The sequence below is a fragment of the Drosophila ananassae genome, chromosome 3R, assembly GCF_017639315.1.
Source record: "Drosophila ananassae strain 14024-0371.13 chromosome 3R, ASM1763931v2, whole genome shotgun sequence".
Classification (NCBI taxonomy): domain Eukaryota; kingdom Metazoa; phylum Arthropoda; class Insecta; order Diptera; family Drosophilidae; genus Drosophila; species Drosophila ananassae.
This window is the reverse complement of record NC_057930.1, coordinates 23,340,280-23,366,140: the sequence shown is the minus strand read 5'-3', so window position 1 is coordinate 23,366,140 and position 25,861 is coordinate 23,340,280. Positions and strand designations below refer to the sequence as shown.

General features: G+C 45.2%; 3 protein-coding genes across 3 annotated transcripts; all 3 read right to left on the bottom strand.

The window, feature by feature from the left end:
• Positions 1-12,656: 12,656 nt before the first annotated feature.
• LOC6502433 (dynein light chain roadblock-type 2) lies at positions 12,657-13,368 on the bottom strand. The gene has a single exon (XM_001961898.3). It carries the CDS (start codon positions 13,253-13,255, stop codon positions 12,887-12,889), a length of 369 nt encoding a protein of 122 aa, XP_001961934.1. The 5' UTR covers positions 13,256-13,368; the 3' UTR covers positions 12,657-12,886.
• A 1,463-nt stretch (positions 13,369-14,831) lies between these two features.
• LOC6497510 (probable multidrug resistance-associated protein lethal(2)03659) lies at positions 14,832-20,153 on the bottom strand. The gene is made up of 7 exons (XM_032451521.2): positions 19,788-20,153; positions 19,268-19,531; positions 19,052-19,205; positions 16,744-18,542; positions 15,470-16,682; positions 14,996-15,418; positions 14,832-14,937 (listed from the first exon to the last, which is right to left on the bottom strand). Exons 1-7 carry the CDS (start codon positions 19,853-19,855, stop codon positions 14,908-14,910), a joined length of 3,951 nt encoding a protein of 1,316 aa, XP_032307412.1. The 5' UTR covers positions 19,856-20,153; the 3' UTR covers positions 14,832-14,907.
• A 621-nt stretch (positions 20,154-20,774) lies between these two features.
• On the bottom strand, positions 20,775-25,368 carry LOC26514326 (probable multidrug resistance-associated protein lethal(2)03659). The gene is made up of 7 exons (XM_014906828.2): positions 25,285-25,368; positions 25,135-25,220; positions 24,652-24,960; positions 24,387-24,595; positions 22,240-24,328; positions 21,917-22,182; positions 20,775-21,862 (listed from the first exon to the last, which is right to left on the bottom strand). The coding sequence occupies exons 1-7, from the start codon at positions 25,359-25,361 to the stop codon at positions 20,918-20,920; spliced, it is 3,981 nt and encodes a 1,326-aa protein (XP_014762314.1). The 5' UTR covers positions 25,362-25,368; the 3' UTR covers positions 20,775-20,917.
• Positions 25,369-25,861: the final 493 nt, after the last annotated feature.

Here is a 25,861-nt window from a genome sequence, read left to right as displayed (position 1 = left end):
GCGGGAGAAGTGGCAGTAGAAGTGGCAGTGGCAGTGTAACAGCCGGCGGCAGGCCACATGCAACCTTCGGCCACGGCTCGGTAACTGTGGGAAATACCTAGCCCCCCGCTACAAAAGATACACTTCAAGAAAGTTTGTTTATTTTTAAAAGGATATTTATTTAATAGTTTTTATTAAAGAACAAAATTTTATATAAGCCAATTTTAAACCAAAAATTTTCAGGATCAAATAAATACTAAATATATATTACGTATTATTTTTCTCTGTGGATCCCCTTGACTGCCAGTCGCAGCCGGAGTTGGAGTCAAAGGTATAAAAGGCAAGTTAAGCGCAGACAGCAACGCCACCAGGAGGACGGGGGCTTCTCCTGCCCACCATCCTGCCAACAAAAACAACAATATCCATGCGAAAAGGTATTGGTGGCGAAACTGAAATGAAAATCAAACTAAGGGAAAAAACACACACACAGATGCGCGCACACACACACAAACAAAACCCCACAGGAAAAGCTTCGGAAGTGCGCTCCATGCCGCAATGGCAACGGAAGCAGGACAGGACAGCTCGAAAAGGACGAAACGGGGGGGGCGAAAAAGAGGCGGAGGCGGGGAAGGCAGTTTGTCAAGTGGCGACCAGACTCGTTGGCAGGAGAACGGGGGGAGGAGAGGGCAAGGGACGAAGGGCCATGACACGACCTGCTCCGGCTCTTGCTCCTGCTCCTGCTCCTGCTACTGCTCCTGCCGATGTGCCAGCTAAAGAGAGAAAAATGACTAAATCAAAAGGAAGTGCGCCACACTGTGCGGTGTAGGAGCACGTACAATACGCCGGAGCTCCATTCCGGTTCTTTTTCCATGTGTTGGCGTGTCTCTGTGAGTGTGTGTTTGTGTGCGAATTTGGTTGTGGGCATGAGTGTTTGTGGGTGTGCCTCTGTCTGTGTCTGTGTCTGTATGGAAGTGTGCTGACGCGTGCTTCGAAGACCGAAAGCCTGACGGGCTGCTTACAACCGACAAAATTTGCGATAGCGCACGTAAAAAATTGTATACAGGAATTGAACCATAAATAAGCTAATTAGCTGGTTGCGATTAAAAAAAAGGACAAAATTAAATCAAAATTAATTAAAGCTATAAAATATCACAAGATAATACCATAGGTCTCTTTATATCTGAGATACTTATATAGTGGACCTTTAAAGTTAAATATATTTTTGGAATATGAGTTTCTAAGTTAGTTAAGTCTAAGTTTTATAAATTAGTTCTTCCTTTTGTATATGAAAACATGCAGAGCTAGATATAAGAAAGATCTAGGTACATAAATAGATCTATATTCTGGATAATAAATATCATGTTTATGTATCCTTTACAAAGACTCCTTGCCACTTTTGTTGGTGGCCGGCTGGGCCGCAATATGGCAGAGGCAACCGACAGACGGCAAACGCAAACAGAGCAGAGAGCAGTGGTGTGAAAAAAATTGAAATTTGCGTGAGTGCTCCAACTGCGGCATGGCATGGCGTGGCATGGCGTGGTGTGGTGTGGCGCGGCATGACTTGGTGTGGCATGCCAGTTCGGTAGCCGGGGTAGCTGGGTATTCTGGCGGCGTCCTGGCATTCTGGCTGCCTTCCAATCCCAAAATGGGCTGCGGGTGTGAGTGTGTGTGTTGGTAAGTATCTGTATGGGTGGGCGTCGTTTGCACTTCGATGCTAATGTTGGCTTGGCAGCGACGTCTGTCGTCGACATTTTCCATGCAGGATTCGAAATTTTGGAGGGATTTCGAGAGGGGAGACTACAAGGGCCATGGCTAGGACGCGTGTCGCTTGTTCGTTTTGGGCACTTTTTTTTTTTTGTTTTTTCTTTGGTGGGAGGATTGGCAACGGCGGGCGTGGCTGCCGGGTGGGAGTTGGGGGGATTTATACACGCCCGCCGTCGCTTGTCAACGACAACAATGGGCGCTTCGCTGGCCCGACCCGCAAATGTAGGCAACACTTTTTTGTGTGTTTTATATCCGCCATCCTTAAAACAAAATTGCTGCAACTTTACTGGCAATCGCTCGGCATGTGAAAAGTTCGCAACGAAATGAGACAAGCACCACCAATTTAGTTGAGTTAATCCCTAATGACACTGGCAGGCTCGCAGGACGAAAGCTTAGGGCAACTAAATTAAACCCAACAAATAAAAGAAAAAGGCACCAGCCCCACAAAATAAAAAACAAGAAAAAAAGCGACATTAAACTTTAAAAAAGGTTGCCCGTATATTTTTTATTTATTCAGCGATGACGGAAAGTGCCAAAAAGTTTGTCCAACAGTACAGGATACACTCGAGATATAAGCAATATTTTTTAAGAATATTAGTTCTGTCTTAAAATATTTATAAAATTCAAAATCTACAAATATATTTTAAACTAAAAACAAAGCTTTAAAATCTAAAAACTAAATTACAAGAGGAAAACCAAAATTAATTTAAAATTTAATTTCAAAAGAATACAATAACAATTGAATTTTTGAGCGCCTCGTAAATTAGGGACCTTGTTTCCAGGCTTTTAATTGACGAGCCATCACTGTATGGGTAATTTGTGGGTGTATGGGCGTGTGCCTCACAAAACGCCATCAAATTTGTGTGTGTGTGTGTGTGTGTGTGTGAGGGTGCTTCTGTGTGGCGGCGCCCTTTTGCGCGTCAATGACTTGCTTCTGCTGCCTCCGGCCGCCACATGTCAAGCCCACCTACCGGATGACCCACCAGCCCTGAAGCCCCCCCCACCACCACCGCCATCGTCGCTCATCAAGCACACCACATTTCGCACACAACTTTTGCCGCATTAAATTTGACGCAAAAAGCACGCGCGCTGGCGGCGTCAAAAAAAGGAAAGATGGCAGAGGAAAGGGCGGAGGTGCTCTGGGAAGGTTGCCACACCACCCACCCCCCACCCCCCGACGAATGGGCGAATATAAACGAGCAGCAACAACAAGAACGACGACAGCCGTCCCTGGGTCTCTGAGCTCGGACCCGCAGCCGTCTAAAGTCGTTGTCTGACACCCACTCCAGAGCCGCCATCCAAGCCAGCCCACCCACCCCAAGTCACTCACTCATCACCACCCACCCACAAAAGGCACCCAAATCAACCCGCACCAGGCGGGTTCACCCTGCCTGCCGTCTGCCGGCAAACAAGCGTGACCTGCCACGCAGCAGACCGACTTTGACGCCCAAAGCACCCGAGTGCTCTGCCTACGCATCACAAACCATCTACACTTGGAGAAAAAATTGTGGGGTGAGGTTTACAGAATGGGCATTAAGGATTGAATCATAAAATATATTAGATTTAAATAAGTTTATAAGAAAGATATCTTTAATTAGATCTATTTTTTTTAAGAAACTATTAAAGAATGAATAAATTATAATATATATAAAAACTGTCTTTAAAATCATATTAGAAATAATTTATATTTAAATTTAAGCTTTTAATAAATTGTTCTTAAAATAGAAAACTATGCTAAGAAAATGAATTTTTGGAAGAAACAAACAAAATAAAAGTCTTTTCTAACAAAAATATGACAATTAGCATATAATTTCCATTAACCTCCATCTATCTCAGTGTATTCGACTGTATCAGTAGGGGCTGGATGTAGGAGCCCTGCCCAGTGGAGGAGCTGGCAGCTGAGGGATTCATTCGAACTCGGGCTCGAAGCTCGAGCTCGAGCTGGGGCGCCAGTGGCCCGAGCCAATCGTCAGTCATCAAGGCTGTTTGCGGTCTGCTTATCGGGGCGCTGTTTGGCTGTGTGCGTGCCTGGACTATACATATATGTATATTCACATGTATTTGTGTAGGTGCGGGGTATAAACACCCATGTAAAGGCAAGAGTGTGTGAGTATTTGAATAGCCCGAAACCACAAAAAAAGAAAGAATGAATTACAAAACCCTACCAATATAAGCAAAACAGCGACAGAAACCCAAAAAGAAAAGGTTCGGCTGACGACTGTCGGATATACTTTATGGTTTCCCTCTTGGCACCTCGACGTCTCCTCCCCTTAACCTTCGATTGTCTGCCGTTTTCGTTTCCATATTGATTTGCCACTTTCCTTCAAAAAATAAAATTAAGCAAAAAACCAGCAGGAGAAGACGGATTCCCAGGAGGCGCCGCGGCGCCATTGAGTGGTAATTGCAAAATAATTGCTGATACGGGGGAAAAGCTGCCCAGGCAGACCCTTAATTTTCTGGATAAGGGGGCGTGGCGGCGTCTTTAAGTTGTTGACTTCAAGTTCAAACACAAATCCGCAAACATTCGAGTCGACCGCCTCTTCTCCTCCTGCCAGTTGGCCATTAATTGGTGGCGTGTTAGGAAGTTAAGCCCTGCTGCTGCTCCTCTGCTTCACTGAGTCCTGTCATTACCCCGGGGCTAGATGTTGGAGCGTAGCAAGTAATACGTTAGCAAACACACACCATCCTCCTCCGTCCACAGTGCCCATTCTGGCCTGCTTCATCCCCCCATTCACCCACCCACTCAGACTCGCAGGAGGCAAGCTAGCTAAGTGTACATTCAGCTGTCTGTCGCCTCTGCCACTTAAATACATGCGCTCACCAACACAACTTGGCCAAAATCAAAGCACAATGGGATGAACGAAAAAAAAGGCTTTTAAAAATAAAATAAATAAACGAAACAATATGAGATATTAAGTGAAATATCAATGACAACATGGCGCTATATATTGGCTAAACTGTGGCTACATCTTTGCCAATTTTTATCAGATTCTTCAGCGGAATACCTTAATCGATTTTTAGATCGATTCTCTTCAAATTTGCATCAAAATCCAAAAACAAAATATTTTTGAGATTTTTTGTTAAATTTTCTGGACGGACCCCTTCAAACCTTTGGGGAATGCATGGGAGCGACAATATGGCTTCCTGCGTAGTCCATATTTTTGCGTCTTTTCATCCGAATCCACAGTGGAATATCTTAAACGATTTGTAGATCGATTCTCTTTAAATCTGCATCAAAATCTAGAAACAAAATGTTTTTGAGATTTATTGTCAAATTTTCTGGACCCCTTCAAAGCTTTGGGGAATGCATGGGAGCGACAAAATAGCTTCCTGCGAAGTCCATATCTTTGCGACTTTTCATCCGATCCTTCAGCGGAATTGCTCAATCGATTTGTAGATCGATTCGCTTCAAATCTGCATAAAAATTTAGAAACAAAATATTTTTGAGAATTTTTGTTAAATTTTCTGGACGGATCCCTTCAAACCGTTGGGGAATGCATGGGAGCGACAAAATAGCTTCCTGCGAAGTCCATATCTTTACCAATTCTCATCCGATTCTTCAGCGGAATACCTTAAACGATTTGTCGATCGATTCTCTTCAAATCTGCATCAAAATCTAGAAACAAAATTTTTTGACATTTTGTGTTAAATTTTCTGGACGGATCCCTTCAAACCGTTGGGGAATGCATGGCAGCGACAATATGGCTTTCTGCGAAATCCATATCTTTGCGACTTATCATCCGATTTTACAGCGGAATACCTTAAACGATTTGTTGATCGATTCTCTTCAAATCTGCATCAAAATCTAGAAATAAAATATTTTTGAGATTTTTTGTTAAATTTTCTGGACGGACCCCTTCAAACAATATGGCACCCTTCGAACACTTTATCTTTGCCAATTTTCATCCGATTCTTCAGCGATCGGATCGATTTGTAGATCCATTCTAATTTAATTTGCATTAAAACCTACTGCCATAATATTTAAAATTTTGTTTTTAATATTCCCCATAGATCTCTGAAAATCAGAGAAATCATGGAAAGATATGAAACTACAGTTGTTATTATTTTAAAAATGTATTTTTCATTCTTTAGCGATGTATCTGATGTTGATTGATAGATTCTCAACTAATCTACAATGTAGATTCTACATGAAACCTTCTACTCTAATATTAGTTTCATGTTGGGTCAATTTTTGTCATGATACTCCCCCCATAAAGTATGGGAAGAGTATGGGTGGACGCCGTATAATAGAGATTGCCCAAATACATCATCCCATTTCCCGTCTCCATGGACAACCAATCAATGATTACAATCAGTAGCTCTTTAACCTATGAGGGCCGCGTCGTTGAACCCCAGAAAAGCCCCGGAGCTCCGTGTCTGGGCCTCAAAGTGAAATATTTTGCTTAATGAAGCAACGACTGCGTTTCCTGCCTCAGCCAATTTAGTGTGAGTGTGTAATTCTTTAGCTATTATGGCTACCCGGCAACGACAACGGGAATGGGAATGGGAATGTGAATGGCATCCCCCATCCTCGCCCTTCATCCGCCATCCTCGTTCTTTATTTCCACAAATCTCCCTTCTCCTGGGTGCCCGTTTATGTTCCATCTCCAGTTTCACCTTCAGCCTCGAAGTCGCGGCACCTGTGACAGTCGAAATGGATGTGGGGACTGGGAGAAGTGCCGTAAAATGTTACGCACGGACCCGGGCGGATTACCACCCCCAGCCTGAAGCGTTTATCCTGTTCTGAGGTGATGGGGTGGAGGGGTGGCAAGGTGGCAAGGTGGCGAGGTGGCAGCAATCAGAGCCAGTCATGGCCACCTAATACCCACACAATACCCCACAGCCGCGCACCCATCACTTCCGCCACACTTCAGGGCAACAACACCAGCATCGCTCCGGCACTTTGGCAACAAAATGTCCCACAATTACCACTGAGGCCACATCCACATCCACGTCTAACGAAGCCGATGATGATTCCTATGACAATTTTCTATAGCCGGCAAGTGGCAACTGCTCAACGGGTGCGACGGTGCCACCCTTTATCCCAGGGTTCCCATCTAAATCCAACTAACAATCAGACATTGCCACCGCCACTCGTTGAGGCCAGTCGGTCGCCACTGTCCGTGCCCCTGTCCATGTCTCTGTCCGTATCCGTGTCCGTAACGGCGTCTGTGTCTCTGTCCGTTACCATGTCCATGGCTATGTCCGTCCCTCGTTGTCCTCGCCTTGTCGACCCTTTTGCAGTGCCATTCCCCGTTCCGGCCCGTTATCATATCTCCAGTTTCAAAGTTTTCTCATGTAACCAGCCACGAACTAAAGGGGATCAGGGCACGCCCGGGGGGCAACCCGGCTTGGCTGGGCCCGGCTCGGCCAGTCAGCAGACGGTGGCACGTTGCGGATGAATGGGCGGACATGGGCCACCACCGCCACACCACACACTCGCACCACAGAAGCAGCATTGCGGCTAAAAAGCCATACTACGATAGTCCGGACTCCGGAGCCCGGCCAAATGCTTCAAGGCATCCGAATAGAGAAGCATCTAAAGCAGCGACGAGGAATGAACAAGGACTCTACAAAATTTTGTAGACATTGTAAGGACTCCCTAGTCCTTAGTACCTAATGATTAAGTTTTAAGTTAAAAGGTTTCATGAAGATTTATTTTAAATAAGAAAGAAGCTATATAAGCTACAAATAATTTCTCCAAAGAACTCTTCAAGTTTTCTGGATCTCTAGTGAATAGTACACTATGTCCTATATATATCCTATCCTATATCAAGCCAGATTTTATAAACTTGCCTAATACACCCCAAAAATATTCCAATCACGAGGTAAAGTGAACATCCGCGCTCCTAACGACACTTGGCAATCGCCATGGCAGAACAGGGCAACTGCCGCTCCGTCAGATCCTTCGGCTGGCCAACGAGATTCCCCCGCCCCCGCCAAATGCCGCCCAAAGCACACCCACGGCCACAACAATAAGGCGTAAGCTTCAGGTCCCAAAGTGTATTTGTATTTGTGTGCGAAATCAGCCAACTCAAAAGGAAAAGCAAAAGCAAGAAAAGCTGCCATCGCCGCCGCCTGTTCGTCTGGCTTCCGTTTCGTATGCTGTCGGAGTTGCCTGCAATTATTATATTAGTTAGTGTTGGGTCCCCCACCACTCCCCCACGTCCTGACAACAGCCAGGACACCCACGTACACCACCTCCAATACGGTGTCAGGAGTCCGCATCGCTCGTTACTCACACCAACAAGTGCAGCTGGCTGTTTTCCTTTGGGGCCGTCCTGTTGCCACTGCCGTTGCTGTTTTCGTCGACACTTTTTTCACGGCTTGCTCGCTTGGCTGCTCTTTCGTGCGTTGCCACTGACTCTGTCAGGATCCCCACAGCTCTTCCCACTCCACCATCAGCCCTCTGTCCTCCATCTGCCGCCCGTTCGAAGACCGAAAAACTCGCAACCTGCCAAACCAAACCAACCGCATCCCCCTCATACCAAATTCTACAGCCCCACAGGTCCTGCTGCTTGTTTTCCTTCTGGGGCTCGCTCGTTCGTTTCGTTCGTTGAGCTTTCGTCCTTTTTCTTTCTTTTTTTTTTTTTTTTGCCTGAAAATCAAAACACACGTCTCGGCGTGCGGCGCACATCTGCATGGAATTTCTAAAGTACGTGCCACGGACAGACGGACAAGAAGGACGGACTCAGAAGCGGACAGACCGACGGAAAGGCAGCCATCGCCATGGCTCGATGCCATCGTAATGCCACAACCGGCAGCTTTGGCGTGGTGCTTCAGCCCCCGCCCCCGCCCCGCCCTGCTCCTCTCCGGTCTGCTACTCTCCGGTCCGTACTCGGTGTATGGCACATTCATGGATTACATAGCTACCTCAGCCGTACCACCAGCAGCCAGAGCTGGAGCTGGAGCAGGGGCTGGGGCTGGTGCTGGGGCAGGAACAGGAGCAGCCATTCCTATTCCGCCGTCGTCGGCTGTCTGTTTGTATGTTTGGCGGCATGACGGCGAGAGCGTGAACCGTAACATGCTGAACCTTTAGTGAAAAAGTACACAGAAATTAAATACGAGTTAGTGTATTTTAGAGTTATTCATTAAGGATTAGAATTAAATAGTATTAGTAAGTAAGTAATATTTAGAGTGGGCTCTGAGAGTAAAGAAGTCTCTTAAAGCCTATGGATACTTTTATTAAATCCCAAAACTATTTATTCAATTTATTTATTGAAAATATGTTTAGGATTTGGTTATTTAGAATTTGGATTCAATATTTTAACTACCATAGTTTATAATTCATTTAAATCAAAGCTTTATTTTGAAAGAAAATTAAAAACTAATAAGATATATAGAGGAGTGATTATGATCCTCCTCCTTCCTGAGTCTCTCTACTCCTCTACTCCTATCATTATGATTCCCCAGAATTATAATTATTATTTAAAAATTAGAATTAAAAATTGATTATTAAAAAAAAAGAATAATAGATTCTAGAAAAACTCAAATTTTTGAAAATGGATTTTAAAGAAACCCGAAATCCATTTTTGTTTCCTGTGCACTTTTGATGTCGGCGTTGTGGCCCGCGCGTGCGGTGTTCAAGCTTGGCATTATAATTTCTTGCTCGGCACACTGGTAACCGCACTCACACACATACACACACTCAAAGGCACACCGACACACACACACACACACCCAAAGGCAAACACTCACACTGTGGAGGATTCAGGGCGCACATTTTAACACTCTCGACAATAAACAGCATGTCACTTAGCTCAAACTTCAAAAGTGCGCCAGTCTGGGCTCAGGACTCAGGGCTCAGGGCTATAAGCAGGATATTCGGGAGGACGGAAAGAATGACGGAAAGGCCAGAACAGGGCAAGGAGAGTGGGGGAGATAAGAACGGAGGGCAGTCAGGACTGGACATGGAGAGAAAAAGGGGGCAGGAGTCATCGCCGCAGTCACCAACATCGTTATGAGAATGCCGCCAGCATGCTTCCGTGCCGTGCCAAAAGTTTTTTTTTATTTGTCATCCTCCTCATCGTTGGCGGCAACGGAATTTGCCCGGCGACAAGACGGCAAAAGTTCTGGCCCAGGATGGGATGGGATGGAATGGGGGTGCTGGAGTCTGGCTGCTGATGGGTGCCAGGCGATAATAAACAGGCCCAGACGTTGGCCTCCATTCACCTTCCTACCTCGTTGCACCCGGCCAGCCACGCCCACACCCACACTCACACCCACACCTAATCCCCCAACCAACCAGCTGTCCCAGCCAAAAGGAGCAACGGCATGGAAAAAAACGTTGGCCAGGCTGGGCCAGGCTTGAGTTGGCCTGAAGTGTGTCTCTGGCAGTCGAGAGCCTCGTCAGGCACCGACACCAAAACCAAATCCAGCACCAGAACCGGCCCAAGGAACGGCGCTTGTTGATATTGCCACACAGTGTGGCATTAATTGGGGCTACTCCAGCCGGATAGAGCCATACCTGAAGCAGCCACGGGTATATGATTATCCGCAAAGCAAACGAATAGACTCGGCTCTGATAATATAATTTGGTTTTTCTTTAAAATTAGGATAAGCTTTAGATTTTCTTTGTTTTTCAACTGCAGAGGTGGTGTATAGAAGAGGTGGTCTATTATAGTCTTTGGAAACATGTTTCTTTCTAGTTCGTCCTTTCTTGAAAGGATATATTTAAGATATTTAACAAAGATTATAGTAAGATTATTAAGTAATAGTAAAAGAAAAGGAAAATATTTATTAAATTTGACAATGTTTTAATAATAATATCTTTAGAAAAAGAGCTATAAAAAGATTCTTTTTTTCAATCTAAGGACCTATGTCTTTGAGACGGATGTCTTTGCGAAAAAGTACTTCTCGAAGTATTTCTATAAACTTTTATTGAATCCTATATTAAAGGGCTAACTAAGACTACCCTTTAACTTAATAATTTAAAAAGTATTTGAAAAAGAAGTCGTAGGAAAATTCATATTATATAACCTCTGTACACATAGTATTCCCCACGAACGGCTTCCCGGCAACAAAAACCTCTAATGGAGCCCACTGTACGTGTAAGCGGTTTGATTGTCATGGCAATTCGAAAGCATTTGTCGGTCGCTCGCCCCCAACTCCATGCCCCTGCCCCTTGGCCGCATGCCCCATTCGCTCCACACATTTGCCACGGAGGCAACTCGACGCAGACACAAAATCCCAAACCCAACTGCCACTCCACACACACACACAAACACACACTCTTCAGTCCTGCCCCCGGCACAATCATCCTGCCCCTGCCACTGCCCCTGCCACACTCGCCCCCCCCCGCCTGTGAGGCAGCGGCAACATCAGCCACTTGCCACATTTGGCTTTCTGCCAGGACCAGACTCCGGGACTCGTGTAGCCAGAGTCCTGGTAGTGCGGTGGGTGTGGCAACTCGACGGCAACTCGCAGCAACAACAACAATGTCTGTGGCATCAGCAGCAGAAGCAGCAGCGGCAACAGCAACTAAAAATGCGACGTGCGAGATTATCGTGTCGCTTGTTGGTCGTCCCCGTCCGTAGTCTCACACACAGACACACACAAGCTTACTTTACGGATTTTGTTGTTGTTGGTGTTTTTGTGGCTGCGCACAAATTCGCCTGCCACTCCTGATCCACCTCACCCACCCATCGTCCTGCCTCCGGCCCCTTTTTCCTTCCTCACCGACAACGATACCATCACCATCAGGCACAACTTACTGCCGCTGACGGAGGCAACTGCTGACTGCTACTTATGGCCCTGATGATGGCGCAGTGACAACAACAATACTTTCTATCAAGGATGTCTAAGGACTCTCAGATACCTATTACTCATTAAAATAAAAATAAGAATAGATAGATCTATGAAATATTTTAAAATTGAGAAAAGTTGCTTTTGGTTTTCGAAACTTTTGATTTATAAATTATGTATAAAAATTATTACAGATGTATTTTAGGAACTAAGTCAGAATCCTTGAAAAATTTTAAGATTTGAAAAATAATATTCTCTAGAATCTTGAAAAGAAGGAAAGTTAAACCACTTCTAGTATTAAAAACTGTAAAATAATTTATCGTAATATTAAATATTTTAAGTATTTAAGAGAGATCTTTGTAAAAAGTCCTTAACAATTCCATACACCCTTTAATATCCTATAAGCGAGCTCAGCCAAAAAGTATGCAGCGTGCGCACGCGAGGATAACGACTCGACTCCCCACTCGACTCGAGGACGAGGACGACAACAAGCCCGACACTGTGTGCGTGGGCAGGACACCAGGAGCGGGGGGTGGACGTGGCTCCGTGGCTGGGTGGCAGTTGGGAGGAACTCCTCGTATCGAGGAGGAGGTGGTGTGAGTCCGGGTGGGCTGTGCGCGACTAATTGGGTGAGAGAATGTGGGTGCTTAAATTGGTTTCGTGCTTTCGTGTGACGCGTGCGGAGGCGTGTAAAGCTTGGCGCGCTGCCCGGCTACCCGTCTGTGTGTGTTTGTGTGTGTGTGTGCGAGGGTGTGGGTGTCTGTGTCTGTGTCGGTGAGAGTTTGCTTCTGTATGTTTTTCGGTGTGTCCGTGTGTAAGTGTGCAGGCGACAGGCTGCTTTGCGAGGACTCCTTGTTGTAGTTGTTGCTATTGCTGGCATGAATGCTTGATGGCGTGACGGCAGTCGGTGGCTGCCAGCTATCCAAAAAAAAAAGGAGCATCACAAATATTGGACAAGTCCTCAAATACCCTTTAATAGATTTAAGAGAGATGTGGGAAATTGTGAGAATATGGCTCCTATCTTATGTTCAGTCTTCAATAAGAGCTCTGCTCAAATAAATATTATAATACCTTCCTAATAACTTCATCTCATTTGATTTTCTAATAATTATAAACCTAAAAACCTAAAAACCTAAACCCCAATGTTCCCCTATAGAAGAGTATTCAAATTGCCCTCCTGGATGTGAATTTTATTTTGGCTTATTTTTTTAGCGATGCCCCTGTTCGGTTTACAATTTCACTTCTGTGCTCGGGATTTGTAAGCGCGTCCGTGCAAGGACTTCTCATCCGGATGCCCCGCTGGCGCAGCTTGTTTATGTCATTTTGTTTATGCTGCCCACATGACGTGCAACTGCGCACTTTTTTACGTCCTTCTGGGTGTCCTGTCGCCTCCACCATCTCAACTGACACTACCACGATCGTAAGCTGTACTGTTGCGTGCCGAAGCGGAAGTGCTCCGTCGAGTCTGGTCCAGGGACTGGACATCCTGGATGACGATGATCGTGTGCTGGCTTTCGGTGGCCACCATCAGCTCCTGTTTGCGTGTCCGCAAACGAACGTAGGCGAGGTCGTCGCTGGGCTCCACATCACGGACCAGATCGCGGCTCATCGTCACCAGTTGAACCAACCGGTTGGCGTACACCTGACTGGCCGACTCGTTAACGTTGCTCCGCAGGACAGTACCTGACCCGTCCACCAGAATAGCACCCATCACACCTGGCAGCTCCGTCAGCCGATTGAAGGTTTCCTGCACAGAATCACGAGGCATTGCTATGGCTGCTGATGAAATTTTTGAAATTTTTTAAATTATACAATTGTACGAATTTCACATTTGTTTCACATCCTGGAGATTGTCAAATTTAAATTGTAGAGCTAGGCTATTGAGATGAACATCTAATTATTTAAGTTTATGTAAGCTAGAAGCCAGGACTTGTCCAGGACCTCCAACTATTTCTGATCAGGGAGTCCAGAGTAGCCATCGGAAAAGCACACATTCGCCATCCTGGGGAAAGAATTTCCGGAGCTCTATGTCAAAAGTTGGACGGTATCCTTCATGCAGCCAAAAACCCAGAGACCCCGCCTCGTCTGGCGCCACCACCCGTGGTGGTGCATGGGAGCAATCATACCCGGACAGCATGCGGCGCCGTGGGCATGACTGTGGGTGTGGGTGTGGGTGTGGGGGTCACGTAAATGGCGTTGAATTACGGCTCGACAATCGAAGCGTTGAAGTCTCGAACTGAAAAGTTCACTCCGCTCCCTTGGAACACCCTGCCGACTCACTCCCAGCCAACTTCCACTGCTTGTGCATCATTTATAAGCTGGGCTAGGCCACAGATTGTCTGGAATCGAATCCTGTCGAGTCGAGTTGAGTTCAGTTGGGTTGCGTTGAGTTGAGAACGCACGCAGGGAAGCCGATGATGAGCTCAGGACGACCGGGAACTTTATGACTGGGGGCTATGTGGAGTGTCACGTGCTCTGTTCTGTGTGTGTGTGGTGAGGGTACACTGTCGCGTCCGCCCGGACAAACTCATGCTTCCTGCCATTCCCCCAACTCCCCTAGTATCGTGGAATGTTGTATAATTCATTTTGCGCTACGGAGTCCGGACCCTTTCGGCGTGTGGCACTATTTATTCAATAATTCGACGCAATAGGTTGTCACGGCAAAGTCAAGAAATTTGGGTCCAGAAAGGTTAATTTCGTTCCAGCAACATTAATAATACATATTTTCAGTATCGCAATATATGAAATTTAATTAATTTTGGAAAGTCACGTTTCCGATTTGGGGTAAAAATACTCCAAATGAAGTGTTATTTTGTCCAGATGGTCTTACAAAAAATATATATTGCACAAACAACTATTTCAAGTATGTGATATCTTCAAAATTTTAATCATCTTTAAGAAACTAACTAAAATATACGGTCTAATCGAGTACTATCCACAAATATTCTGCAAGTGTAACGCTAATTCAATTCAAATTGTATTTAATGTCTTTAAACTTTAACTTTAAAGAAAAAACATGTTTTATGTCCAAGAGGTTCTATTTTATTTTACGTATCTTCTTACTTTCCTTTCTCAACATTTTGAATTTAGCGCCAAATTTAATGCGCGCTGCCAACCTACTAAAAAATATGAGGGAAAAAGTAGTTCTGTAAAACGTTTCAATTTGGCCACTTATGAATTCAAATTCAAATATTCCAGACAATAATATAAATAATGAAAGCTTAATGAATTTGTTGTAGTTTTTTAATATATATCTGGGTTTTCTCAGAATTTTATTTTCTAATAATAAAACAGTCGAATAAAATTGCGCTTGTAGTGATACTACAAAGAGGCCAAGTTTTTGGCCTCTTTTTTAAGTACCATGTTTTTTCATCCTGTTTAAATAAGTAAAAGTCCCCTTAGGGAATCAAAAAGTGTCCATTAGTGGCTTTTAAGATGTTTTTCCTCGGCCTGCAATTAAAAACTAAATTAACTATTTAATTTTTAAGAAATTCATTTCAATACTTACAATTTTGTCTTGGGCAATTTTCAAAAGATGATCAAAACTAGCCTTCCCCGTCTGCATGACCATCCCGTGGAACACTTTGCTTTCCGACTCCGTCAATAGTTCGTACGGAGAGCCGAACTCCACAACCTGACCTGCGTCCATGACCAGCACCTTGTCCGAGTCCATGATCGTGTGCAGGCGATGGGCTATTGTCAGCACGGTACAGTCCTTAAACTTGTTCCGAATGGTGGCCTGGATGAGGGCGTCTGTCTGGGGGTCCACATTAGCCGTGGCCTCGTCCATCACCAGGATGCGGTTCTCGCGGAGTATGGCTCGGGCTAAGCAGACTAATTGGCGCTGACCCACACTGAAGTTGGTGCCGCCTTCGGAAATACTGCTCTGCAGTCCTGTCGGCAGCTCGGAGATTTCCTCCTTAAGATGGACCTGAAATAAGTTAGTTAGTATTTTATTTTCATGTAAATTCAAAAATCTTACCTCCTCCAAAGCTTGCCAAAGCTTTTCATCCGGATACTGTTCGAATGGATCTAAATTGTAGCGCATGCTACCAGAGAATAGAACGGGTTCCTGAGGTATAATCGAGAGCTTGCTTCGCAGATCATGCAGACCCATAGCACTTGTGTCCCGCTCATCAATGAGTATGGCTCCCTCGTTGTAGGAAAGCCGGAAGAGGGCGTTGATCAGAGAGGACTTTCCCGCCCCTGTTCGTCCAACGATGCCCACTTTCTCTCGAGGCTTAATCACAAAGTTCAGGCCTCGGAGGACGTAGTCAGCTTTGGGATCAGGAACGTATCTTAGGCTGAGGTTCTTGGCCACAACCTCTCCCTCTTCGGGCCAACTCTTAGGAGGCTGTTTGTCGGCCGGCGAGGTGAATTCACCCTCGGATTTAAGGTCATTGTACTCTAGCACCCGCTCTACGGATGTCATGGAGTTCTCCAGCTCGGCGGACTGACGCATTCCAAACTGCACCATACCTGTCATGCTCAGCGTTTGGGTTATGGCGAGGCCAATTTGCCCGGGATTACCCAGCGGTGGATTAAAGTAGCTGTTTAGAATATCGGATATGACGTAGGCAACGCAGAACAGGTCAAGGTAGTATCCAAATGCACGACTGGTGGTCACGAACGTATAGTAACCAGAGCTTTGCAGGTCCTGGTAGTTGTCGTATTGGGCGATCAGAGTCCTCTGAGCTCCCATGGCTCTAATGGTCGGAAGGCCTCCCAGCGTGGCACTGAAATGGGAGTACATGGGAGATCGGGCCACTGCCTCCAGGCGCTTCACATCCCGAGAAGTCCGCAAATAGACATCCCGCCAGTAATAGAATGCTATTAGCATAACGAACGTGTTAATCAGGTACCAGGGGTTCGAGATGCATAGCACACACAGTACGCCTGTCAGCGTGAGGAATATCTGGATGCAGTCCAGCATGACAGCGGGCAGAGATTCGTCCACCTGCCCCAGGTCCATGGCGAACCGGTTGAGAATGCGACCCGATGGATTCGTGTGAAAGAAATAGAGAGCTGTGCGGGAGATGGCTCGGAACATGGAGTTATGCAGCTCCGTAGAGGAGTGCATGGTCACGTTGAAGAAGAGCAGGGTGCGGAGCAAGGCACAGATAACCAGTCCGACATTAATGGCAGTAAAGTAATAAATGTCTAGCGACGACGACGATGATGATTTGTTTTTCACCCTAAAATGAATATATTTTTAACAAGATGTTCAAAATAGTAATATTATTCATTATCACTTACCAGTAGGAAAGGAAGTAATCCCCGCCAGAGGCCAGTATCTGGGTTCCAGCGCAGAGAAGAACCAGCAGAGCAAATATAACACATCCGCAACCGGCGGAGAAGTACTTCTTGTACATATCTAATCCAATTTTTCCACCGCTGCTCGATTCCTGGACAGGTCCTCCTTTCGGTTTTGGCGGCTCCTTGTTCTTTTCTACCAAAGACTCCTGAGATGAGGCAGAGTCTCCCGAGCTGTCAGTGCTCCGAGTGCTGCTCTGTCTCGATAACCCATTAGCCTTATCCAGTCCATGATCTTCTTCACCATTTTGGGTACTTTCGGCCAACAATTGGGCAAAGTCCAGCCCACTTTTTAGCATTTCCTTATAACTTCCGCTTGCAGTGATCTTTCCCTTGTCCATGATCACTATCAGATCGGCGTGCTCCAGGAACTGCAATTGATGAGTGACCAACACCACTAATTTGTCTCCAAGATAGCCACGCATGCACTCGTCGAAGAGATGCCGGCCCACGTGAGTGTCCACTGCACTGAGGGGATCGTCCAGAAGATAGACATCAGCCTTGCGGTACACAGCTCTGGCCAAGCTGATCCTCGCCCTCTGGCCACCGGAGAGTGAGGCACCTCGTTCGCCCACTATGGTTCCGTCTCCATTTAGCAGCTCCAAGTCCCGCTCCAAGGCGCACTTCTTGATGACAGTACGGTAGCGATACTTATCCATGGGCAGTCCAAAGAGAATGTTGTCGCGTACAGAGGCATTGAAGAGCCAAGGTTCCTGGGAGGCATAGGAGTATCTGCTGTGGACGTGGACACTTCCAGCTTCGGGTGGGAGTTCCCCCAGAATAGCTTGTACCAAACTGGACTTTCCCGATCCCACGGGACCAATGACAGCCACTAACTGGCCACGTTTTAGGGACATGTTTATGTTGTCCAATACGGGTTCGTTGTGTTCCCGATCCCAGCGGGCTCTCAAGCCGTCAATGCTTACTAGGGTGTCCGGTGACTTTCCATTTTGCAATCTAACGTCCCCGTTTTTACCCAACAATTTCTGCTCCTCATCGGGCTTTTCGTCAACTTCCTCTGTAAGATCTATGATATTGGATTCGTCCCGCATCATGAAATCACGAATGCGACGAAGAGAAACCAGCAACTCGGCCACCTGGGACATTCCGCTGGGAAAGAACTTTGACACTGTGCGTCGGAGGATGTTGTAAAAGGCGGTAACACAGAATGCTCGTTCAGCCGTCAGCTCACCGCCCATCAGGACAAATCCCAGAAGACTCACGAAGATGGCAATGCGTCCCAGAGTTATCTCGAAGGAGAGCAGTACGCCACGCAGCAGATTCACCTGCCGAATGGAGCTCATCTCGCTGCGTCGGAGCTGTTCTATCAGTCGGCCGAAAGGTCGTTCCCAGGTATACATCTTGATCACCTGAATGCCCGAGATGATCTCGTTCATCATGCGGACGCGCTTGTCGGTTCGAAGAGCAGTTTGAAGGCGTAGCTTGGAGGTAACTCGACTGAGGTAGGTTTGCAGCGGCAGGTACAGGATAAGGATGCTGATGCCATAGAAGGAGGCCACTCCAATTTGTTGGTACAGAAAAAAGGATGAAATCAGCAGCTCCAAGGGGCCCAGCCACAGGAAATGGAAATGGATGAGCGCACGATCGAAGCGGTTGAGATCGTTGGAGAGCAGGTTGACCACCTGGCCAATGGTGGTATCACCCATGGCGGTGCGGCTCAATCGAACAGCTTTGCGATAAATGGCGGTACTTACTGCCACCCTCATCTTCATGGCCAAATGCTGTAAAATATTAAAAATTAATTAGTGGTCTTTACTAAGGTAATTTAGGGCTTATTCTCTTAAAAATTGGATCAGTTTTGGGCTTTACTTTATGATACAGAAGACGTTAAACATTTTATCAAAACCTTCTCATATCTTTATTAATATTATTATCATTTCTTGTGAAATTAAATCTTGGTTTTTAGAAAACCCTGAAACTTAATAGACTAGAAATACTAATAATAACAATTTATTATTATCTATGTTTATATTTTCGCCAAGGTCTTTTCCGAACCTGGTTTTGTATTGCATGTGCACTTCAACTTGCGATAATGGGTGCTCAATTATTAATATAAATGTAAAGATAAGTTATCAAATGTTTATTCAACATCTATGGCAAATATTTCCAAGTTCAGAATAATGATAGATTGGATGTAATGAATATTGAAAACATTAATTTCATAATAATTTGAAAAAAAAACATTAATTTCCAATCCGATCCAATCTTTTTGGGGAAAGGGGCTTCTTACCATCATACCCATCATGTATGGGTGCGTGAGGAGGACACTGGCCAGAATGCACACTATCAGTAGTGTGGCATAGATCTGTGCTGCGGTGGAGCTTCCATTTCCGTGTTCAGCGAACTCTGCTATCAGCCCGGCCAAAAGAAGAGGCACGGTGGCCCTAAAATTAGGTGATTAATTAGAATCAATGTCTTATCGGATGATAAGAAGGTCGGGACTTACCTGCTGCCGAGCTCAAGGATAGCGATGATGAAGCCGGATATGAGGAGCTGTCCGCCAAAGACGCGTCCAATGACCCTCAGGATACTCGGCTCCCGGGGGGACTTCGAATCTGCTTCTTTGCGCCGGCATCGCGCCACTTCGTCCTCCCAGGTGCGAAAGAATTCATCCCCCAGTTTCTGGGCCCGGTGCTCCTCCAAGGTTTTGTACAGATCCGTGGCTTGGAGCTTTTGCTTCCGCCCCTTGAACAGAATGGGCAGAGCAAAGCTGGAAGAGAAGTGGAATTATGTAAATCAATTTCGCAACGAACAGAAACTATAAATAATTCTACGAACAATGAATGCGTATCCGATAACAGTTGCCTTCGGATGACAGTATTTCAGATTTCGGATGTCACATTTTTATAATTGAGACTCCCGGCCGGTAGGTGACACTTGAAGGTACTAAGCTATACATGGGCATCTGATAACACCCCACACACACACACATCACACACACTGTGTTAACGGGAACATTTGCGTACCAGAACATTAATGAGGACAATATGCCAGCCGATTCGCGCGGATTTGGTGGCAATTTATTCGCCTCCATGGTTATGTAAATTATAAGCCACAATTTCACAAGCTTGCACAAAAAATTAAGCTAGCTCCGAGCTTCACTTTGCCACAACATTCATTAAATCACAGCAATTGTTATTGTTTTGATTATGGGATTTATCAATAAAATATCAGTTCAGCGTATGCGATGCTGCATCAGGACTATGACACGTGATTGATCAGAATGGAAAAACTTTCCATTGATGGTTGAGCAAAAAACAATTCACTTGAGTCGTCCGCGACGCCTCGATTTTCCAATCATTCTGTTCAATGGTCGCGACTCGCAAACCAAACGAAGCCAAAACAGACCGTCGAGCGTGGAATCAGCTGTTCGACCGGCTGACGCCAACACAACAATATTGTTTTTACAAGGTTTATACGGTGTTCTTGGAATGAATTCGTGAATTCCAAACACAAAATATGCATAGTTTTTTACCTAAAAATGCAATTGGAAAATATTAAATTTTAATAAAAAATTTTATTAACCAAAATCTGAAATTTCATATTTTATCGTATAAACCACGCACATGCGTTAGGTATCGATGTATCTATGTAACATATATTTGTATCTGGCAGTACATGCTGTAGTGTATCTATGAGATATTTATACTTACACCTTGAACTTTTACCTTGAAAATAATGGAGTACTGTATTAAAAAACTATTTTCGTATATAATTAAAACTCTTACTCATTTAAATAAAGAAGCTTGCAGCATATATGGACATTTCACCAAAATCATTATCATAAGTATCTGGTTTCGTCTAGTTTATTGTAGTTAATTTTGGTTTTATCTGGAGTTACCAGTAGAGAGTAGGTCTCTGCGAGCCTAGCCTAGAATACATATTTATAGCTTACTTATAAATAGTCGCAGGCACAAGTGAATATCTAACAAATTTTGCAAGTTCTGGAATTACATAACAATAACAGAATTCCTTTATTTTATTCCATAAACGCTATAATTTTGAAAATAATTTGTATTAAAATATAAGTATCCTCCCTCTTAGCCTTGTTAAGGATTCATTGTCCTTGCTCACAAAATTTTTCCAAAGATAAACACTAGACCGAGTGTGTTGTTCGAGCGATCTCCAGCAGTTGGTCGTAGGTAACCTGCCCCGTCTGCTTCACCATGCCATGGAACACCTTGGAGTCTGCCTCCGTCAGCAGCTCATAGGGAGTACCGAACTCTACCACTCGTCCGGCGTCCATGACCAATACCTTGTCCGAGTCCATGATCGTGTGCAGGCGATGGGCTATCGTGAGAACAGTGCACTCCTTGAACTTGTTACGGATCGTGGCCTGAATGAATGCGTCCGTCTGGGGATCCACATTGGCCGTAGCCTCGTCCATCACCAGGATGCGGTTCTCCCGCAAAATGGCCCTGGCCAGGCAGACCAACTGCCTCTGACCCACGCTGAAATTGGTCCCGCCCTCCGAGATCTTGCTCTGCAGGCCACTGGGCAGATCAGCCACCACTTCCTTCAGCTTCACCTCCTCCAGGGAACGCCACAGCTTCTCATCGCTGTACTCCTCAAAGGGGTCCAGATTGTAACGTATACTACCAGAGAAAAGCACCGGTTCCTGGGGAATAATGGAGATCTTGCTCCTCAGATCATGAAGACCCATCGCGTTCGTCTCTCTTTTGTCGATTAGGATGGATCCGTCGTTGTAGGACAGGCGGAAGAGGGCGTTGATCAGTGAAGACTTGCCCGCCCCGGTGCGTCCAACGATTCCTACCTTCTGGCGAGGTTTAATCTCAAAGCTGAGAGACTTCAGGATGTTGTCCGCCTTAGGATCGGGCACGTAGCGCAGACTGAGCTCGTCGAAGACAATGTTTCCCTCCTCTGGCCATGACTTCGGAGGCTTCTTGTCCGCAGGTGCCTCTAGCTCACCCTCCGGCGCAAGGTCGTCATACTCAACCACTCGTTCCACGGCGGTCATAGTGTTCTCCACTTCCGCGGATTGGCGCAATCCCCACTGCACATAACCTATTAAGATCATGGCCTGTTTAAAATGTACAGATTAGTTCGAGTTTCTCAAGAGGTTATTGATTCCCACCTGGGTTATGGCCAGTCCAACCAGAGATCCATTTTCAGGTGGAAAAAAGGAGAAACTGAGTGTTACAATGCCTACGAAAAGTGAGCAGGAAAAGTCCAGCCAATTGGCAAAGGCACGGGAGCAGCTCAGGAGCATGTAGAAGGCTGAGCTGTGCATGTCCTGACAGGTATCGAATTCCTGTTCCAGGAGGTGCCTGGACTCAAAGGCCCGGATGGTGGCCAAGCCAGAGAGGGATGCCGTGACATGGGAGTAGACGGGTGATCGAGCTGAGGAGTCAAGATATAAAATATTTTTGAAATATTTAGATTTAAGTCCACACTTACTTATGGCCTCAATTCGTTTCAAGTCTCGAGAGGTTTTCAAATAAAATATGCGAAGCTGATAGAAAATGAAGGTTAGGATGATGGTCGGAATGAGAAGAATGGGATTCACAATTGCTATAATGATTGAAACTCCAAGTAGGGCAAAGAAACTCTCCAAGAGGTCGAGCACAGCGTTGGGTAGGAGCTCAGCTATCTGCACCAAGTCCTTGGAAAATCTATTGATAATCCGGCCAGAGGGATTCGTGTTGAAAAAATACATGGAGGCCCGCGAAATCGAATTGTACATGGAATTATGCATCCTAACAGACGCCGATATAGTGCACCTAAATAGCATCATTATGGCAATAATATAAGCCAGAATAGTTAGGAGTATAAGCAAGGAATACACCAAGACGTCAAACTTTTTGGGATCCAGCGACAATCCTAAGGCCTCCAGCCAATCACTGAAGGGATACTGCTTTCCTTGGGAAGCCTCAAGATTATTATCGCCTTTGTTCTGATTGACCCAGTGGGTCAGGAAGTAGTCACTCATAGAAGAAAGTCCTTGGAAGATGGCCCAGGCCATAAACATCAGCGAAAAAGCACCAACTCCTCCACCAGCCTTTATGTACTTCATGTACACGTCCAGTCCGACATTGCCAGAGGCTTGTTGCTCCTGTCTCATGTCCTGTTTATTGTACTCATCCTCCAGAAAAGGATCCCCCAACGATTTTAAAGATTTCTCACTCTGACTCCTTTGCATTTCCGATGGCGGAGGCTCCTTTGGGACGTCCTCAGCTTCCTTTTCCTTTCCTTGGCTCTCCACTTGCTTCAGGAATGTTGCAAAGTCAACTCCCAAGTCACGAAGAGATTCGTAAGAGCCCGCAGCAATGGCTTGGCCCTTGTCCAACACCAAGACCTCATCGCATTGCTGAATAAACTGCAACTGATGTGTGACCAGGATGACGATACGATCGCGCAGATATCCCCGGATGCACTTCTCAAAGATGTGGCGGGCCACATGGGTATCCACCGCACTAAGTGGATCGTCCAACAGGTAGATGGAGGCCTCCCGATACACTGCCCTGGCCAAGCTGATCCTCGCCTTCTGCCCTCCCGACAGGGAAGCTCCTCGATCACCAACAATAGTTTTGTCTTTAAAGGGGAGCAGGTCGAAGTCACGCTGGAGAGCGCAATCCTTCACCACCTTCCAATACCTTTGGTGGTCCATGGGCTGTCCAAAAAGGATATTTTGGCGCACCGTGCCGGAGAAGATCCAGGGCTCCTGGGCAGCATACGATATGGATCCACTTTTTTCGATCTTCCCAGAAATAATGGGCAGCTCCTCGAGAATGACCTGGATCAGACTGGACTTACCCGATCCAGTGAGGCCCACAACTGCCAGTAAGTTTCCGGACTTGACCTGCAAGCTTATGCCATTCAGAGTAAATTCTGGAGTCTTTAGGTCCCATTTGGCTGTTAATCCCGAAACAGAAAGCTCTGATTTCAAAGGGCTGACCCTTTTGGAGGAAATCCAATTGGATGAAAGTAAAGTCATTTCTTCGCTCTCAACCTCGTCCTTTGCTGGGTCATCCACTGGTTCACTCTGAGTTATTTGTTCTATCTCTTCCAATTGCAAGAAGTCTTGGACTCGCTTGAGGGAAACCCAGAAATCCGCCGTCTCAGTCATGCTCATGGGGAAAAAAACAAACATCGAATTCCGCAGGATGTTGTAATAAGAGATGATTAGGAAGGCTGTTTCTGATGTCAGAACCGGGGCCATCATGGCGTAAGCCACCAAGCTGAGGAAGGTAGAGACACGACTCACAATTATGGCCAACGAGTAGATGATAACTGTAATGAAGTCCCTTCTTCGGTTGACATTTACTTCCTTTTCGCGGATGTAGGACACAATCCGCTCGAAGGGCAACTCCCAGGCATACATTTTAATCGCCTGGATGCCCGAAATGATCTCTCCCATAACCCGAACACGTTCGTCGGTTTGCAAGACCGACTTTAACCTCAGCTTTGAGGATATTTTTCCCACATATAGATTCAGAGGAATGAAGAGCACAATAAAAGCCACTCCAAGTACGGCAGCGAATCCAATCTGAAAAAATAAAACAACTTGAAGCTTCAGTGGATTAAAAGAGATGGGTCGGACCTACCTCCTGGTACATCACATAAGTGATTAGAATCGTTTGCAAAGGACCCACCCACAGATAGTGACCCTGATAGACTTTGCCGTCAAGTTTACCCAAGTCGTTGGATATCAGATTAACCACATGTCCTGAGGTGGTGTCCCTTAAGGATGCTTTGCTAAGCCGCAGAGCCTTTCTATAAACCAAGCTGCTCAAGCCCACGCGGATCTTGAAACCTTTAAAAGCAATAAGTACAGAACCAATGTCTATCCAAGAAGAGTTATTTTCTTACACATATGTGACACTGCGAACAAGTATGGATGTAATAAAATGGATCCTAAAATGCTGGAAAGAATTAGACAGCCTGCGTATAGATTTCCATCCCCTTTAGAGCCCGAATCCTGGCTGTATTGATAAATAAGGCTTCGCAGGATAAGCGGTTGTATCCCTCGAAGAACAACCTCAAAGAAAACCATCACGAGACCAAGAAGTCCATAGTACCAGCCATACTTCCGCAGTAGAACCCTCAACAGGTTGGGCTTCTCTTTTGAAGTTTTGATTTCTTGATCCCATAGGATACCGAATTGGTTTCCCAAAGTGTCTACAAGAGATAATTGTATGTATTTTAAGTGGGTTAAATAAAGATATGCTACATAATCATATCAAATCTTTGCCAGACTGTCTGCCAGACTGTCTCCCAGACTGTCATTAAAAGGGTACTTATGATTTTTTATGTGATTATAAAAAGTAATAAACATAAAATAATGAAACTTACCCGACTTGTGCTCTTTTAAGACCTTGTATAAATCATTAAGACCTAATGTCTGCTTTCGTCCTTTGATAAAAGTGGGTATAGTGTGCCTTTGTTCATAAATTAAACATTAATTAAATTAACCATTTTAAAGCTAATAGGAAATATTATTACCAGAAACAAGCCGAGGCAATAAAATTGGAATGTTCCCGAGGGTTTTCCGGAAGATCTTTCGGATTTACTGATTGCATTTTAGCTAATTACTAATTATCTATCAATTTTTACACACATAAGAATTTCATTAAGTCATCTATACACTTTGAACGACCTTGACCTTCAATTAGAACAATTAGAAACTTATTCTTCAAATATCTCGAAATGAAAGAACCGTCCGCTTGCTTGGGAGCCCAGAAACCAACTGAAGCAACCCTCGGAAACCAAAAATTGTAATCTATCATGTCGGCAGAGACTTTAACAAAAAAGATTACCCGAAAAGATTACTTTTATGCTCTCTCAAATACGGTCTTCTTTTATTTGTTTTTGAAAATTGTAGTTGGTATCAAAAATATGCAATATATTTTAAGCAACTGGCTTCTTTTTAATTTTAGTTTTTATCATAAATATGTATAATATTTTACATATAGAATGAGTCTCAGAAGCTAACCTTTGTCAGCATCTGATCATGTCAGGAGGTGCTCACAGGTATTAGGCCAACCTCGGATAACCTCAATCCCAGACTGTCCCAAAATTT